This window comes from Mastomys coucha, unplaced genomic scaffold (genome assembly GCF_008632895.1).
Source record: "Mastomys coucha isolate ucsf_1 unplaced genomic scaffold, UCSF_Mcou_1 pScaffold8, whole genome shotgun sequence".
In the NCBI taxonomy this organism is placed as follows: Eukaryota; Metazoa; Chordata; class Mammalia; order Rodentia; family Muridae; genus Mastomys; species Mastomys coucha.
Window position 1 is genome coordinate 37248088 of NW_022196914.1, and position 17672 is coordinate 37265759.

At 40.7% G+C, this 17672-nt stretch overlaps 1 protein-coding gene and 1 non-coding gene across 4 annotated transcripts in view; one reads left to right on the forward strand and one right to left on the reverse strand.

Annotated features, from left to right (window-relative positions):
• The window catches only part of Rhobtb3 (Rho related BTB domain containing 3), a 52608-nt gene that overhangs the window by 17790 nt on the left and 17146 nt on the right, over positions 1 to 17672 (reverse strand). For all 3 annotated transcript variants that reach the window (XM_031359802.1, XM_031359803.1, XM_031359804.1), the window contains exons 5-7: positions 15685 to 15796; positions 12977 to 13342; positions 2656 to 2768 (exon numbers count right to left, since the gene is read on the reverse strand). In XM_031359802.1, coding sequence (XP_031215662.1) covers positions 2656 to 2768; positions 12977 to 13342; positions 15685 to 15796 — 591 coding nt within the window. The remainder of the gene's footprint in view (positions 1 to 2655; positions 2769 to 12976; positions 13343 to 15684; positions 15797 to 17672) is intronic.
• On the forward strand, positions 5156 to 5287 carry LOC116083974. The gene has a single exon (XR_004115958.1). It is a non-coding gene; the product is annotated as a small nucleolar RNA SNORA71 (small nucleolar RNA).

Consider the following 17672-nt stretch of genomic DNA (forward strand, 5'->3'; position numbering starts at 1 on the left):
AGAGAGAGAGAGAGACTACTGGAGCCTATAGAAAGCTCCGGGGTCCTGGATCTACAGCTCCAGACAGTCCTGTCCCCTCCCAGTTGCTTACCTCCTCCCATAGTGCCTTGGTCTATCTCAGCGTTGGTACCTTGTTTGTCGCTGAGGACTATGCAGACACCCGGTCCCTATCCCAGAAGCCTGAGACCAGTTCCCTTCACTTGCCTCCATCCTTTTCTTCTGTATTGTCTCTGGTTTTTCTTTACAATGAAATAAGCCAAGTACTAGCATTTTCAAGTAGAGTTGTCCAAATTAGGGCTGCAGCCAAAAATTGTATGGCCACAATCCCTCATTTGGAACCACTTATTGAAATTATTTTACTAATTATTGATCATCAGATCTTTGGCTGGATTTCTGAATCTCATCCTAATGGGAACGCCCATGTTCAGTCAGCTGGGGAAATCCGGGACCTCTGCCCTTAAGAAGTCATATATCAGACTCTGGCAATCAGAGCAAGCGATGCCTAATTGTCTACCTGTGCTAATCTACTGTGAAGGGAAGTTTCCAATCTTTCACGAAGGAAGAAAAGGATGCTCTCCTCTCGACAAGGAAAAAGAAAACCCACTCCAGCATGAACCCCACAAGTAGGGAAGGAGGGAAACAAGTAACACAGGTCCTGGTCCTCCATTGTCAGGTTTCAATCCTGCGCCACAGCTCCCACTGGGGGAATGGGCATTTAGAATGCAAGTGATTAAAGCACATAGCGAGTGACAGCAAGACCCACTGGGAATCAGAGAGCAGGCGAGGCCTCCAGAGCCTTGCTTTATCCCACTTTAAAAGAAAAACCTGAACTGCTCAAAACTGCAGCAAGAATTCCTGACACACTCAGAATTTAAATCCACGCTCCCAAGTGCCAACTCAGTGCTGTGTTACATTCCTATGACACACTTGGTAAACAGAAAAGGTGGAAGGATGGATGAGAGGGTCACAGAATTACAGTCCCTTCACCACTCGGAGGTGATGTTATGCTCAGTATCTCAAAAGAGCACTTGACAAATCAAAGAAAGAAAAAGAACACCAGCAAGTCCCTGAATATCCCATGTAGATAAAGGTTATGAATCTGCAGAGTGAATCTTACACCATGTATGAAGCCTGTCTGGGATGAGGGGGCGTACTTTCTCTTGGTTCATACATTAACTCATCAGACTATTTTAATAAACACAATGCAGGTATTTGTGCATTTTTAAAGGGTTACTTAGTTGAGTTAGATCGAAAGAGAGGTTTTACTAACCTTTTGATTCCTATAAGGCTGGCTAGCCTATGGATACTTGCTGCATCGTGTTACTGAAACAAAAGATCTTAGCCCTTAATTCTTTGTTTCTCTGTTAATTTTTTTTCTCAACTAAAAATTAAGAATCTTCATGAAAAGCTAGTACAAGCCAGGTATGGTTGCATATATGCAAGACTAGCACCAGGGGAGCTACAGTAGGAAAGTCACAAGTTTGAAGCTAGCTTGGGCTACAGAGAACTGAAGTCAGTGAGGGCTACAAAAAGAGTTTGAAATCAGTCTGGACTATATAATGAGCCCTTGTCTCAAAGGGGAAGGAGCATTCAGAGGGATGTCTCTCAGTGAGCAGACACTTGCTGTCTGAGTTTAATCCCTAGAGCCGACATGGTGGAAGGAAGAACCAACTCCCCTCAACTCCACATACATGTGCTCTTTGGCACCCATGAGTGTGTACATATGTGTATATATACACACATACTAAGTGAAGGTAAGAACAACTTTTAAAATCAGGGGATGAAAAACTATTACATCATTAAACTACTAACTTTAAAATATTAGTAATGCAGGCTGTAGAATTAAATCATCTGTAAAAAATAACTAAAAGAATGTTTTTCTTATATTTAAAGGAAAACCTATATTTTCCTAAGCATTCATTGCACACAGCTTACCTTTCTAATCTACTACAGCCAATTTTCTTATCACATGATCTGAAGTAAGAATACACTGGCTAAATTGTGCAATACAGTTGTCTTAAAGTTTAACAGTTGTATGTTTAAAACCTTTACAGATTCTGTACAATCTAAATCACTGCGGTTTTATGGCCATACGACATAAGTATTTTTATAACCTTGACCCCAGTTTCTAATTTTGAATATGTACTCAAGAGACTCCTCAACTGTCTATTTAGTTAGCTATATTGCTTGGAACTCTTTGAAAAGATCACACAGGAGCAAGGCTACTCCCCAAAGCTATCCGGATTTAAACAATGTGGTGTGAAAAAGTATCTCTCCTAGAGATCCGAGCTACAGGGGCAGGAGCCAGGCAGCCTTTCATCTCAACACTGGCCAGGCAGGGGTGGGCCATGACTTTATTCTCAGCACTCAGGAGGCAGAGGCAGGCTGGTGTTTGTGTTCCCATGGCTCCAATGGAGTGTTCTGAAGACAGAATTCACAAATGAACATTTCAAAGACATGACTCATACATTTTAATCTCCACATAAATTAAAGTCTTAGTAAGAAATACATGTTTCTGTTTTAAATGCTTTAAACATTTAAACAGAAACATACGTAGGGAAAACATTTATATTTATGAATTATTCAACTTTGCTAGTGACTCAATGTTATAGTCAACAAAGTATACCAGCTATAATTCAAGTCAAATTAATTTACCTTTCCTGGTGTTTTTAAAATACATTTAACTTTCTCGATTATATCAGAAACATCCCCTGAATCTTTCAACTTCCTCCTGACATCTTCTTCCAGCTCTTCCCACTGAAAAGCACCTGTAAGGAATTAAATACATCAGATTTCCCTGTGTGAGTAAAAAGGTATAACAAGCTGGGTCTCTTTTTAGATTATCAATGCTTCCTTCTTCAGTAATTTTTTTTTTCTGTAGTAAGCATGTCTCTTGAAATATGTGTTTAACAAGTCTGTTTGCCTTCTCCTAAACCAGTGGTTCTCAACTTGTGGGTGGTAACCCCTGTGGGGGACTAACTTTCTCAACAGGGGTCACCTAAGACCAGCAGAAAACACAGTTATTTACATTACAATTCATAACTACAGTAAATTACAATTATGAAGTAGCAACAAAGGTAACTTTATGGTTGGGGTCACCACAACATGAAGAACTATATTAAAGGGTCACAGCATTAGAAAAGTTGAAAACCACTGTCATAAACCATCTTCCTCCCTGACAGCTGCCATGTCTGAAGCAGGCATTCAGCTAGCAACTTAGCAGCCCCAGCCAGGATGAGTTTCTGTGAAAAGTGATCTGGCAAGTTGCCTATTTACTCCCAGGACAAAGGTGGGTCCAGCCTTTCACAGATGATGTTGGATTGTATCACTACCAGTGGACAGCAAAGCTTATTTACCAGGTCAGAAACATTAATTCAGAAGACCTTGTGCACCGTCAGGCTCAGAGTGGAACACCTGCCCTGAAACTCTACAGAGCTAACCTGAGAAAGGCAATGAGATGGTTCTCTGATACACTCTGACTGAGATCCAGGCACTGCAGCAACATCAGCTGCCTGGTCTTTTTCTGAACTTAGTCTCCATCTTGGTCAGTTTCAAAGCTACTCTTCTTGGGCTCTTCACTCTTGCCACATACTCTGTGAGTCCTTTTCTTTCCTGTTTCTATTTTATGCTTAGCAAAAGGTGGTCTTTACCTAAAATGCTCCTCTCACATGGCCTACAGCACTCTTCTTCTCAGCATTCCTGATCCCTGATGACCTTTCATCTTGGGATTCATCCTATTATACAAGCTAAGTTTTCAAACAGTATCATTTATGCTTATGGCGTTCCAAGGTCTCTTAGTTACTGTTCTATTGCTGTCAAGGAAACTCCTATAAAAGAAAGCATCTAATCGGGGGTTGCTTACAGTTTCAGAGGTTTAATCCATTATCACCATGGTGGGAACACGGCAGTACACATGATGCCGGAGAAGTAGCTTTGAGCTACATCTTGATCTGCAGTCAGGTAGGCAAAGAGAGTCTGGGTCTGGACTTTTGAAACCTCAAATGCCATCCCCAGTGATACACATCCTCCAGCTTAATCCTTCTAATCCTTTCAAACAGTTCTACCTTGTGGTGACTAAGCATTCAAATATATGAGTCAGTTATGGAGGCCATTCTTTTCCAAACACCACACAAGGGAGCACCCTCATCTGCCCCATGACTTACAGGAGGCCCAAACTTTTAAAAATAAAAAATAAAACAGACAGGCACAGTAATGAGGCCCTCATTACAGCTTTATCTCTGCCACTGACTACTGGTATGACTTCAAAGAAGTCATTCCACCCCTAGAGGCACGTAATCAACACCCTTTGCTATCTGCTCCTAATCTACATTTTCTGGTGTATCACTGCCTGTATCCATCACTATGCAGATGCCTGAATGATTGAGACTGAGACTGAGCAGACTATAAAATAATTCATTTTAAGCCAATGAGATCAGGCCACTTCAGACAGCTTCCACCAGTGGGTACCAAAGCCAACCAAAGGGCCTGATCCCAGGGCTCTTGGCACTGGCTTTTTACTTTTTTTTATGATTGGTTTACTTTTATGTGTAAGAATGTTTGACTTCATTTATGTAAGTGTGCCACATGTGTACAGTGGCTAAGGAAACGAAAAAAGTTCCTGTGGAACTGGAGTGAAGATCAGTTGCTATGTACCACATGGGTACTGGGAACAGATCCTGGGTGCTATGCAAACGCCCTTATCTGCTGAGCCCTCTCTCCAGCCCAGGCACTTGCTTTTGGTTACAACTTTTGGCCTCGCTGGATGGCTTCCACCTTCTCACCTCAGCTTCAGCAGCATTTGCCATTTCCATCATGTAAACACTCACAGCAGGGCCAAATCTGAGCTGAAAACATGGTCTCCCACATATTGGAATTGGGAAGAATAAACAGTCGCCTTGCGCACACAGGTGCAGCCTCTACTCCAGCTCACCACTGCCTGTTCTACTTGGGACAATCCTTCTATTCTGACCTCCCTGCTAGATCACCTTCACACAATCCAGAAGGATGAGGAGTCTCTAAGAACTGCCTGCTCACACTTATCCTTTTTTATATCAGTGATTTTTAACTGGGTACACACAATCTTTTCACAATCTGACACAATCTGCAAGGCATTTCCCATGTACATAGACAAAGGACTGTATAGAAACGTCAGGACCCCTGAATTCAAGAGTGATTCTGTGACACCTATGCCCTGCTCAGCGTTACTACTGGGAGAGGATGCCAAAAGCCTTTCTCTGTGTTTTGAAGGTCCACTTCTGTTCTTGCTAAACCCTGGTGCTCTTGAACACATCTTCCCCTCTGAAGCCTCTCGGGCTCCTGGGTGCTGACAACAGGCTCACCCAGTGTCCTCTGCCAGTTCTAGGCACTCTCCTCTGAGGATCATAGACCTCAGAGGTATTGGTGGTGGATACCCAAGAGCCAGAGACCGGACAGCAAGGCCACTACACAAAACAAAGCCGGAAGCACTGCCTCCTCTGAGCATCATGGGACAGTTTTTTACTCGGCTGAGGAATTGGCTCCAGCATGGGAGACTCCTGCGTACCAATTTTGACACCAAGACCTCAGAAAACCATATGCAAGCTCCATGTCCATCTGTAGTACCTTGAAATGATTACAGTGAGAAGAGATTTTTCCATTGATTTTGTAGCTAACTTTTCTGCCATTTCCCTAACCACTGTGCAATAAACCTCGTCCATTAAGAAGAAAAAAAAAAGCCAGATAGATACAGCAAATGCCTTAGAAATCAATGGAGCACAGATTGCATCTCCCTCCTAGCTGTGCATTGTACTGACCTGAAGAGAGATAGTTTGTAAAATACATCAGAGGAAACCTCATCCTAATTACCTTAGACTTTCTGGAGCTAGGGCTCCAGACACTAATATGCTTTAAAGCCTCCAGGGCCCCTAATGCAGTCTGAGTGCTGCTCTGTGCTGCTGTTGACAGACCATGTTCTCACTTTAAAAATCCCAGACATTATCAATACCCAGTTAGTGGCATACAGTCTACAGGAGAAGGACTTTTGGTTTGTCTACGCTCATCCTAACTGAAGGAGAACACAGATACAATTTCTGTATTGACCTTTACCATTGTTAAGTAAGCTTACATCCAGCTAATATAAGTAAAGTTATATTCACCAAAGAACATCTACATAATACCTCCATTGAAAGGACTATCTGAAAACAAGCCAACACCAAATAATCTAAAGACAAGGCAAGCTCAAGGGGCCACTTAGGTATTTAAAAACAACCCACCAAGAGCCAATAACCAAGAATGAAAGCAGAAAAAATTCCTAACAGCATGCCCAGGATCACAAGATCAGAGGTGAGGAGAACACAACATCTGTCCTAACACCAGGAGTAACTGGGACCAGCGGGACCAGGCACACAGGAACTCCACCAGCCCAGTGACTCAGGTCTGTCTGAGTGTCTTCCGGTCTGTCTGGGCTGGTGTCCTGAGCAGACCTTGGGAACAAAATCCACAGCCAGTCCTACAACATCCAGAGGAAGCTCCACTCCCAGGCACTCCAAAGGGCTCAGAATCACAGGATCTCAGAGACAGCCTGACTCTGAGGAGTTCTGAAACAACCAGGATCACAGGAAGGACAGGCCCCAGTCAGATTTAGCCAGGGTACCACTAGAGATAACTAGAGATAGATGTTGGGAAGCAAGCATAAAAAAATAAGCAACAGAAACCAAGGTTACTTGGCATCACCAGAACCCAATTCTCCCACCATAGCAAGTCCTGGATACACCATGACACAGAAAAAGAAAGATTCAGATCCAAAATTACTTCTCATGATGATGATAGAGAACATTAAGAAGTACATAAATAACTCCCTTAAAGAAATACAGAAAAACACAGGTAAACAGCTAGAAGCCCTTCAAGAGGAAACACAAAAATCCCTTAAAGAACTATAGGAAAACACAAACAGGTGAAGGAAATGAGCAAAACCATCCAGGATCTAAGAATGGAAATAGAAACAATAAAGAAATCACAAAACCCTGGAGACAGAAAACCTAGGAAAGAGATCAGGAGTCATAGATGCAAGCATCACCAACAGAATACAAGACATAGAAGAGAGAATCAGATGCAGAATATACCATAGAAAACATTGACACAACAGTCAAAGAAAATGCAAAAAGCAAAAAGCTCCTAACCCAAAACATTCAGGAAATCCAGGACACAATGAGAACACCAAGCCTAAGGATAATATGTATAGGAGAGAGTGAAGACCCCCAACTTAAAGGGCCAGTAAATCTCTTCAACAAAATTATAGAAGAAAACTTCCCTAACCTAAAGAAAGAGATGCTCATGAACATACAAGAAGCCTACAGAACTCCAAGTAGACTGGATCAGAAAAGAAATTCCTCCCGTCACATAATAATCAAAACACCAAATGCACTAAACAAAGAAAGAATATTAAAAACAGTAAGGGAAAAAGGTCAAGTAACATATAAAGGCAGGCCTATCAGAATCACACCAGACTTCTCACCAGAGACTATGAAAGCTAGAAGATCCTGGGGAGATCTCATGCAGGCCCTAAGAAAACACAAATGCCAACCCAGGCTACTATACCCAGCAAAATTCTCAATTACCATAGATGGAGAAACCAAGATATTCTATGACAAAACCAAATTTACATAGTATCTTTCCACAAATCCAGCCCTTCAAAGGATAATAGATGGAAAACACCAACATAAGGAGCAAAAATACACCCTAGAAGAAACAAGAAAGTAATCTTTCAACAAATCCACACAAACATAATTCCACCTCTAAGAACAAAAATAATAGGAAGTAACAATTACTTTTTCTTAATGTCTTAATATGAAAATTAATATTACCAACATATTCTAATTGATTCAAATTCAAAAGTATGAGGAATTGGAAATTTGTTGGCTATTATCCTGTGGTCTCTCTATTTGGTAATTGGAAAAATAGGTCCAATATTGTACAATCCATATACACTTTCTGCTTGTTTGTATATGACAGTGTCTTGCTGGGTACCATATAATGGTCTTAAAATCAGTCTTCTCCTATCTCAGTCTCTATTAGTAGGATTGTTTATTTGATGATTTTACACTATACTATGGTTTTCTGAACAGTTTACATATTTCAAAATTATTTATATAGCCAAAATAAATGCAAACAATTAACTTGGGAGATGGCGTATAAGAGAACAACAAAGAGTGAGACTGAATGCTTTGATTGATGTTTGTAACTATTGTATCAATTTTGAAGAGGAGGACTTGGTAAGTTACTCTTTCTCTGAGATGAATGCTTTTCAAAAATCATCACAGCCAATGAAGGGGATTCTGACCCTCACCTAATGTCTATGCCACACTCCAAGCAGAACCATTTTTCATTGAAAACAGTTGGTGAATGACTTCAGGTATAGACCATCTTAATACACATACCATTTCTTAAATGAATGTAACCTGTTCTCTGTGGGATGAGAATGAAGACAATCACTCCAGTGAAATAGCTTTCACCATAGCAGAAAGTCTGTATCCAAAAATTGTGCCTTACAATTCACTCCTTGGTGCATCAGAACTGTCAACTCTTAGCTTAGCTACTATGGAGGTAAAATCCTTTGGTGATGTGAGGGTCATTGAAGTACAGCCTTATTACAATGAACTCCAATGTCTAAAAATTGTTCTTATTTTGGGCTTGTACCACAGTAAGAGCCAAGATTTTAAGCTCTACTAAAAAAACAAAACAAACAAACAAAAAGACTTTATCTATTTATGCTTATTTTTAAAAAAATACTAGTAGTGATATATTGTTTTAATCATGTATACCATATATATACAGCTAATATGTTTGGAGTTATTTAAAATTTATATTGAGAAAAACTTATCTATTTTCAGTATTGCTGTAGACAAGCATCTACATAAGACTGTTCAATTGTTTTATATTAAACAACTTTTATAATACTCATTTTTATTGTTACAATATTTTATACATTTTAAAGAATATGACAAAATTAAAAAAAACAAACACAAGGTTAAAAATAAAAAAAGAAAAAAATTCCTAACAGCACTAACAAATGGGCTGTTTTCATAAATATAAATGCTAATCACGTCATCATTGACTCCAAAACTGCTAATAAACCAATAATCCTGAGGTGAGGGCTTCTTTCTTATAGTACAAATGTTTAACACAACCTGAGATCCACCCTCTGAACAGTTCCTGGTAAACGCACAGTGTCACATGGCAGGATCTGTAAAAGCTGCCCACTGCGCCCTGTTCACTGAGGTTTTCTGAGGACAATGTCTCAGGTGCTTCAGTAAGTCACTTAGCCTGCTGACGAGCATGGTGCGTTCAGGTATCCTATGCAGGTATCCTATGCAGGTATCCTATGCAGGTATCCTATGCAGGTATCCTATGCAGGTATCCTATGCTGCTTTCTGCTGCACAGAAAAGCGCATGCTGCAGAGTAATTCCAAAAATGAGAGTGAACACCATGCCAACCGAACCCACAGCTCGGTCCCTGTGCTCGGTCACTCTGCATTTCAGTAAGTGATGTGGAATTCTGGGTCATCTGTGACAGGTCCACTTCAAAGCTACATTCTTGAGTCACAAATATTTCAATTTCTAACCATCTAAAGATCATGTGACTCAGGAATTCACAAGCCTTAAACTACCAACTACTATAAGAATGTTACAAGTATTTGCTGTTTCAGAATAACTTCCTGAACACAGAAACTGCAGCTCTCACTCTGCCCTTAGCCCTTGCCCTCAGGCATTAGTTATTACACACGAGCACATCATATAGTGTTCCTCTTCTGCAGTGGGAAGTTAGCATATATAAACCAGACACATATGGACTGTATCTAGACATTCAAAACATGTAGGAGGAAAACAAACTAAAGCCTTATAGGTGAGTATAAAATGCTAACCAGACCATGAAATTGGTGGCTTCTAAATACCAAGCCAAAACATTCACATAATCCTGTTCCTAGATGTAAAAAGAACTTTTTATTTAAAAAGTACCTTTTGTGGTCTAGTTGATTTTTTTTTTTTTGGATAGAAGATCTGTGTATTGTAGGATTTTAGCTCCTGTTTGCTCAGGACAAATATTGCTGAGCAAGTCGTACCATGGAGTTCTGTCTCTGCCTGAGCAGCTGTGGTGACACAGCATGCCACGGGCTCCTGTCCACTGTGGCTCCCTGACATACCAGGTGACTTATGGACTGTGAAGAAAGCACTGCACAACAGTGCCTTGAAACCTGTGCTCTGTTCAGAGGTTGGGAAAGGTCCCTATTGAAGATTACATGAAACTGTAGACTTAAGATTTTTGTTTCATTTGGTTAAAAATACTAAAAGACTAATCTATCTAAAGTACTAATAAGAATCTATCAGAGGAAACAAACACCAATGATAATCAGATATTTTGTTCTGATAATGGGATCTGTGTAGTTTTTCTTTTTATTTCTTGTAATAAACATATACTTTAAAAAAAAACATGTAATGACAGCTTTAGTATCCTTAAAAGCGGAACTTAAGCTTCCCTCTGCTCCATTCAGATGTATCATGTGTACACAATTAAAGAATGATTAATAACAATCTCAGAGCCAGTTATTCCTCCACCTCAACCTGCATCAGGCTCCTTATGTCCCAGGTCAGGGTCAATCCTAACCCATCTCCTGTGGGGCTGGGACATAGGAGACCAGAAGTACAGAATATGTACAAAAGCTCTAAGCTGGCTGAGGAGCTCACCTTCCCCACACACTCCAGAGCTTCTGTTCTGCCCAGGCATCCCACTCCCTTGCTCCCCAAGTTTCTACTCATCTGCTGTGATCCACCCTTCCTCTTTGGGCAGACACACGACAAGACACCAAGAACTGAGTTCCAGCTCGCTCTGAGTCAGACCTCAGAACTAGCTGTTTACTTCAGACCTTGCAGCAAAAGGTAAACCTAAATTGACAACGGGCTTCCAGGCCCAGCTTCTCAACCGAAATCCAAGCCCTAATTCACTGGCTGTGTCAGAGACCTGGTGTCCTGAGGGTATCAACCATCACCTGGAGTCTGTAGGAAATACAGCTCACGCTGCACTCACCCCTGCCACACCATCAGAAGCTGTATACTTACAGGATCCCCAGGTGACCTAGCACTCTAAGATTTAAAAGCACCAGTCTGATGCTGGAAGGTCACAGTGTTAGCCTCCTCGAATCTGCATGCCAGACTGAGTTCTTATCGTACCCAATCTACTCCAAGCCTCCCCTTCCCCACTACGCATGAGCAGCCTGTTGGAAAAGCCCAGCCTGATCACACTGAGGACAATATCACTGCTTCTGGAATGGCAAACACCGTTCCCATGGGCCAAGCTAGCTCATCTCCCCCTCTGTACTCCTGGGAAAGTACCTATGGTCCCCAGAAAAGAGCAGTTATAAGGATTACATGTTTGTCACAGCATCTGTATATGTGAATAAAACCTCTTTCTAATTGTAGCTGAGAGAATACAGAAAGTTGTCCCGAGTAACTGTCAGGAGCATGGGTGAGGGTATAAGGAGAACCTCTTCTTTTCTCTTCCCTTTGTCCACTGGCCTGCATTCCTCTATTGCTGTATTGACTTTAAAATGGCAAAAAAAGCATCCTTCTCCAGGAGAACGCCAGGCAGGTCCAGTCTGGCTATGGGGACCTGCTTTACAGCTACTATACTAAAGAAAGCACACATGCTTTAGAGCACTCCTGTGCCTTCCAGGATTCATGATATTATGGGGAAACCTGCTGAATAATTCATAGAATTGCAACAGTAAGATCATTGAAAAGACAAACACCGCCTTCACAGTTCTCTAGACAGGTCACTGCAAACATTTTTCTTAACATGCAAACATTTTTGTTTTTTAAGGACTAGTATCAAAGTCTGAGCTGTGTGATTCTAAGTTTAAACATTAAAACCTGTAGAACTAAAAGATATTTGATGACTCTAGCTACTTGGCCCTGATCTACATGGCCACTGAAGTCTACGGAAACCTGCCAAGCTGAAGGCACTGTGTCCTATGGGTACCTGTGAATTTTACAAACCACTATTCACTAAACCACCACAACATTATTCTTGCATTTCCAACGAAAAAAATCAACTACAAGTTCTTTTTAAAACCCCAGTTAAGGCCGGGTGGTGGTGGCGCACACCTTTAATCCCAGCACTTGGGAGGCAGAGACAGGCGGATTTCTGAGTTCAAGGCCAGTCTGGTCTACAGAGTTCCAGGACAGCCAGAGCTACACAGAGAAACCTTGTCTCGAAAAACAAACAAACAAAAACAAACAAACAAACAAAACCCAGTTAAATTTTAACTTATTACATGACACATTTAAAACTCTAGTGGAAAAAAGAACATCTTAGTTTTTAGGGGTGATTTTTCTACTCCATACATATATCATATACATATCATACATACATCATATATATGTATATATATCATACATATAATGTCATATACATATCATAAACCCACTGATGACATTTGGGTCACATTCACCATTTTGGTTATGGTAGAAAATACTGCTTTGAGCATGGTTGTACAACTCCTAACACCTTGCTTTAGTTATTTCAGGTATATGCTTAGAAATGAATTGTTATATTATGTGGTTTTTAATTTTCTAATAACTGCCATGTTGTTTCTAAAGCATTGAAAAAATGATACAAATGACACCATTGATGAACCCCGAAGACATTGTGGGTCTAATGTTGAAGACAAATTCATCTAATACTACGCAGTTGTACACTTAAAGATGGCTGAAAGAGCAAATCATACCCCATGTGATTTTGCCATTTTATTTTCCTTAAGGCAAATAATCTTATCAGGAAGAAAAATAACTTTACTTCTAGGTATAAAGCAAATGCTATATTTTACGTGTAAGTATCACCTCCAATGTCAGGGAATGGGATAAATGTAAAATTAACCAAGATTCTCACGGACCACAAGCATCCTTCATCTAGACAGCTTAACAGAGTAGAAGGGACCAAATGTACCTGAATAAATGAAACGCAGAATGTCTGATAAACACGAGCAGAAGAGGGCGTCCTTAACAATGACAGGCAACGGCGGGTTGGTGGGGGCTTCCTGGCTAGCACCTGGAAGCACAGCACCTCTGTTTATGGCAAAGAGATCCTGGGTGGTTCGAATGATACTGGAATCCTGAATGTCGGCAGGGCTTTTCACATTGAAAAGCAGCATGAAAACGTGGCTTACGGAGCAGAGAACGATCTTGTGGGCTTCCACGACGCCCATCACTTCTGGGTGGTAAAAGACCACGTCCACACACTGGCAGCAGAGCAGCAAGTTATTCAAGTCGGAGTGATAGTGTGATGCTTCGGCTTTCAAGACAGGCATCTTTTCTGTTTCAGAGGGAAAATTAAATAATAACTCATTTTTCACTCCTACAGCCCTAATAATTAAAAATAAGTATTCTTTAAAATTGAGGTGAAATTCTACAAAGCACCAATACTTGCTGCCCCCCCCTTTTTTTTTTTACCGAAAAACCACTCGTTTTGTACAGCTTAAGCTATGCATCTATGAACTAGTTCATCAGGGATTACTAAAGCACATTTTACAGAACACACAAGGATATGGTTTTATATTTTGTAGTGAAAATTAAAACCTAACAATATGCATAAGAAGATAACATTTCTCATTATTTGTATCTCAAAACAAAACACGTCTTCATGTGCAATGCTTTAGGATTGGAGTAGGAGTCTTCTACCTGATTTTCAAAAGTTCACCTAAGTTCGGAAGAGCCTACTCTCCAGGCAATGTCAAGGGCCACGGTTAACGACAGTGAAGAAACATCTTCACATTTCTACGTCTCCAGAAAATGTGTTGCCTCTCACTACTGTATTGTCTGAAATCACCTTAACAACTTAACTTTGATTCTAGTCTTTTTTAATTTTTTCCTTCTAGTAAAATAATCTACCTCACCAAACAGCAAATAGGTCCTTCTGCTCAGCACACCTCAGCCAGGGTGTTGACTGCAATCCAAGGGGTCCTGAGGAGAACATAACCTCAGATTTACCACAGCTAGTTTGATCCTACCGAAGGGAGAAGATTATTCCAGCAGCTCAGGGTATCCACAGGCCATGTCCTCCCCACAGAACTTAACTGTAAGATGTCTGGCCTCTCACTTGTTGGCAAACCTGAGCAGAGGGGCCTGGGAGAAGGGAAGTGCCAAAGGATGGCACACCATAACCTAAGTGACTGTAATTAATTCCAGCAGCAACAGAAATCCTTTATTCTAAGCAAAGCTTGGAGGCTGGGTCTGGGACACAGATAAGAAGCTTTGTGGGCCAGGCTCCCTGCACTGTACCCCAACACCACCTTCCCTTCTCTGACAAGGACCCTCACAGGACCTGAAATGGTGACAGTATGAAAGCCAGTACTAACCCTTGCAAGTCAGCCCCCGGACACCTAGGAGTACTTATGCTGGTCTGGGTTTTATTTAGTGCTTAGCTCACAGCTCTCCAAACTGAAAGACACATGAAACAGCCTTGGGAACACACAGGCTGTATCTGCTACCCAGACACTGCTGGCAACCTGGCACACTATATTACCCAGTCCCCGAAACGAATGACCACTGGGGAAGTTCCTATCAGTGTCAAATGGTGTGGGATGTTTGATTCTTCTGAGGAACGAGCATGCTCTCTCCTTTGGATCACTCGGAACAACTAGCTGTCGGTAGTAGCTGGTCTTTTCCAACCCCGAGAGAATATAAGGGCATTTGTTTCTACCATCTAACAGACCGTCTACTTACCTGAACTTTACAAAACTAAAAATGATTCTTCAATTTTAATTTGTATTTCCTTGGTTTATATTTATATTCTTTCCACAAATAGTTTTTCAGTACTTTACATTTTTTTTCTTTTTGACAAATAGGGATACCTTACATTTACAGAATACACACTGATTATTCAATACACACACACACACACACACACACACACACACACACGGTATGATGGGGCTTTCAAACCCATCTTTTACATTTCTTCATAAAATATAGATACATTATTACAATAAACTATAATCATCATTAAGTGGTAAAAAGTACCTATCGTTAGAAATAAAAGATAAAATGATCCAAAATGTTCTAAGAATGAGTGTAGTTTTATTTTTATATTTATACTCAATTGCACAAACAATACAGTTGAGTACACATCCACCCTTGGTGTCATCCTGCTAACATTGTCATCTAGCCTTATCTCTAGACATAAAGATAAGCACAGACAGAGACAGATATACACACCAGTGAAATTCTTTAAAAGTAAACAAGCTGCAGGTGTTAGGCCACGGTGGCTCTGAAAATACTTAACATCATATCTGAGTGTTGACTTATTAATCATAATAGGTAATAAATTCACAATAATGCTACAATTTCATCTAGTTTTTAGTTCATATTAAAATTTCACCAAGTGTCCCAAGGTTGCCTTTCTGATGTCTTATTGATCAGCATCCAACCAGGATTTGTGTATGGCTTTTAGGAGTCTTCAATCTCAACAGTTCTCTGCCACATGCTAAAATCTATAGGCTCAAACACTGAATCAATATTTCTCATAAGCGTGGTTTAACTACTTCAGCTGAAAGGGTCCCAGCCCTTGTCCCAGGTGGACCCTGAGCATGCTCAAATTTAAAAACAATTTCTCTAAGATCTATGACTTGTGAGAAGTGTGTTTTAACGCTACCACACCTGGCTGTTCAAGCTGAGGAGGTCGTATCCCATGGAAGGAGCTGGTCATTTTCCTTTTCTTCATTTTTTCACTTGTCTTCTGATTTAAGGCTTGAATCATAAAATACTCCAACTAAACATGAATCAAATGAAAATGAAAAGTCCAACATGATTATTTGTGTTCCAAACCATACCTGCAAATGGTTTCAATGTCAGCACCAATATTAACAAATGCGTAAATAATTTTAACATGTTTTTATACTTTATATAAAATTTATTATAATTAATGCTAAAATAATCTCCAGTATTAAAAATAAATATATTTATGAGGATTGATTTGCTTTGTTCCAACACAGGTACACTCACTTAAGAAAAAAATTAATTTTCTTGAATAATCAAAAAAGCAGCCCACACACGGTAACAGCACAGATACAGCAGGTCCCTCGCTGAGAACCAGGGTAGTGAATACTGTGGCATTCAAGGCAGTAGGAGAGATGGTCTTATCTGTCCACAGGCGCTCCCATCAGCTAGGCAACTGCATTTGTTTTTCTTCAATACATTGTCCTTTACAAATTAAAACTCTCCTCATCACACACTAGCCTGGCTCCAGGCCTGTGATATACCTCACAAGGTCGAGGTTTTGTAGAAGCACAAATGTATGTCATCTCCACAGCAAGATATTAAAATATTAATCAATAAGGTAAACTGTGAGACAAAAAAGACATTCTATATTCCTATTCTCCCAAACCTATCATCATACAGGCATGTTCAGCCAGACTTAGCTTTAAATGCTCAAAGTCCTCAGAGATACATGCAGTGTAGAATGGTCACCCCTAACTCCTGGACCCTAAAACCACTTCTCTTCTTATCACCACCACGCTCAAGGAATTCTCTGTGCACATGGGGATACCCCAAGTTCCAGATGTTCCTGTCTCCAATCCCTTCAGTTACTCCTTGGCCTCCTCTCAGGTATGAGTCCCAGCAATGCAGTCCACCCTCGGGATGGCAGGCTCGTGAGAGGCCCTGTACAGGCCAGGAAACAGACTTTTGATCAGTGGCCCAGTAATCTGAGTCATGTGTCTGGGAGCCTCATCATAGCTCTAACAGAACTGTGTGTGCCAATGGAAAGCTACAGAGCACTCTGAAATGTGAGCCATATCTAACATTCAAGGAATTGAATCTCATTGTGTTTTATTTCAATTAATTTTAAAATCTAGATAGCCACATGCAAAAGCACAGGCAGTTCTACAAAGTGATTGTTATTTGCTCCAGGTGGTCACATCCTTTTGGGTCCATTAATTTATGCCCTATGGGAAGGAGCACAACCAGATGGTGGGGGTCCCTACACCCCACAAGCAGGTATCCTCTCACTCAGGACTGAAAGGAATGCCATACAACTCTTCATCCCTGACTGAAACGGAAGATGTTAAATGCTCTTTCATTTCAGTATTATCATTTCTACTTGTATTCTTGCAAACACCATAATCTTTTACCTCAAGAGTTCAGTTACAAATTACTACTCAAGAGTCTAGAGAGAGACCTGATGGGATGGCTCAAGCAGAAGTAAAATACTGGCTGACCAAGTGTGAGGATGTGAGTCTGGAAACCCAGAGCCCTTGTGCAGCCAGAAGTGGCAAAATGAGTCTGTAACATCAGCATCCCTGCCAAGAGATGGGAAATGCAGACAGGCTATCCTCAAAAGGTCCTGGGCCAGCTGGGGCTGTATGCAGTAGTGACAGCAAGACACTCTAACAAGTGGTTAGAATATGTTGTATAAAAAATTGTTTTCAATGAAAAAAAAAAGCCACTAACAAGGTGGAATGTGTGGACCAACATCCAAGATTATATTCCGACCTCCACATGTATACACAATGGCACACTCAGGTGTATGTGCATGCACACACACAGACACACACATCAAGATCATCCTGATCCTGTTTCATATTCTAAATATTAACACAAAGGAAACATCCATGTCCCTCTCCCAACTTGGACCACATCTCAGTCTT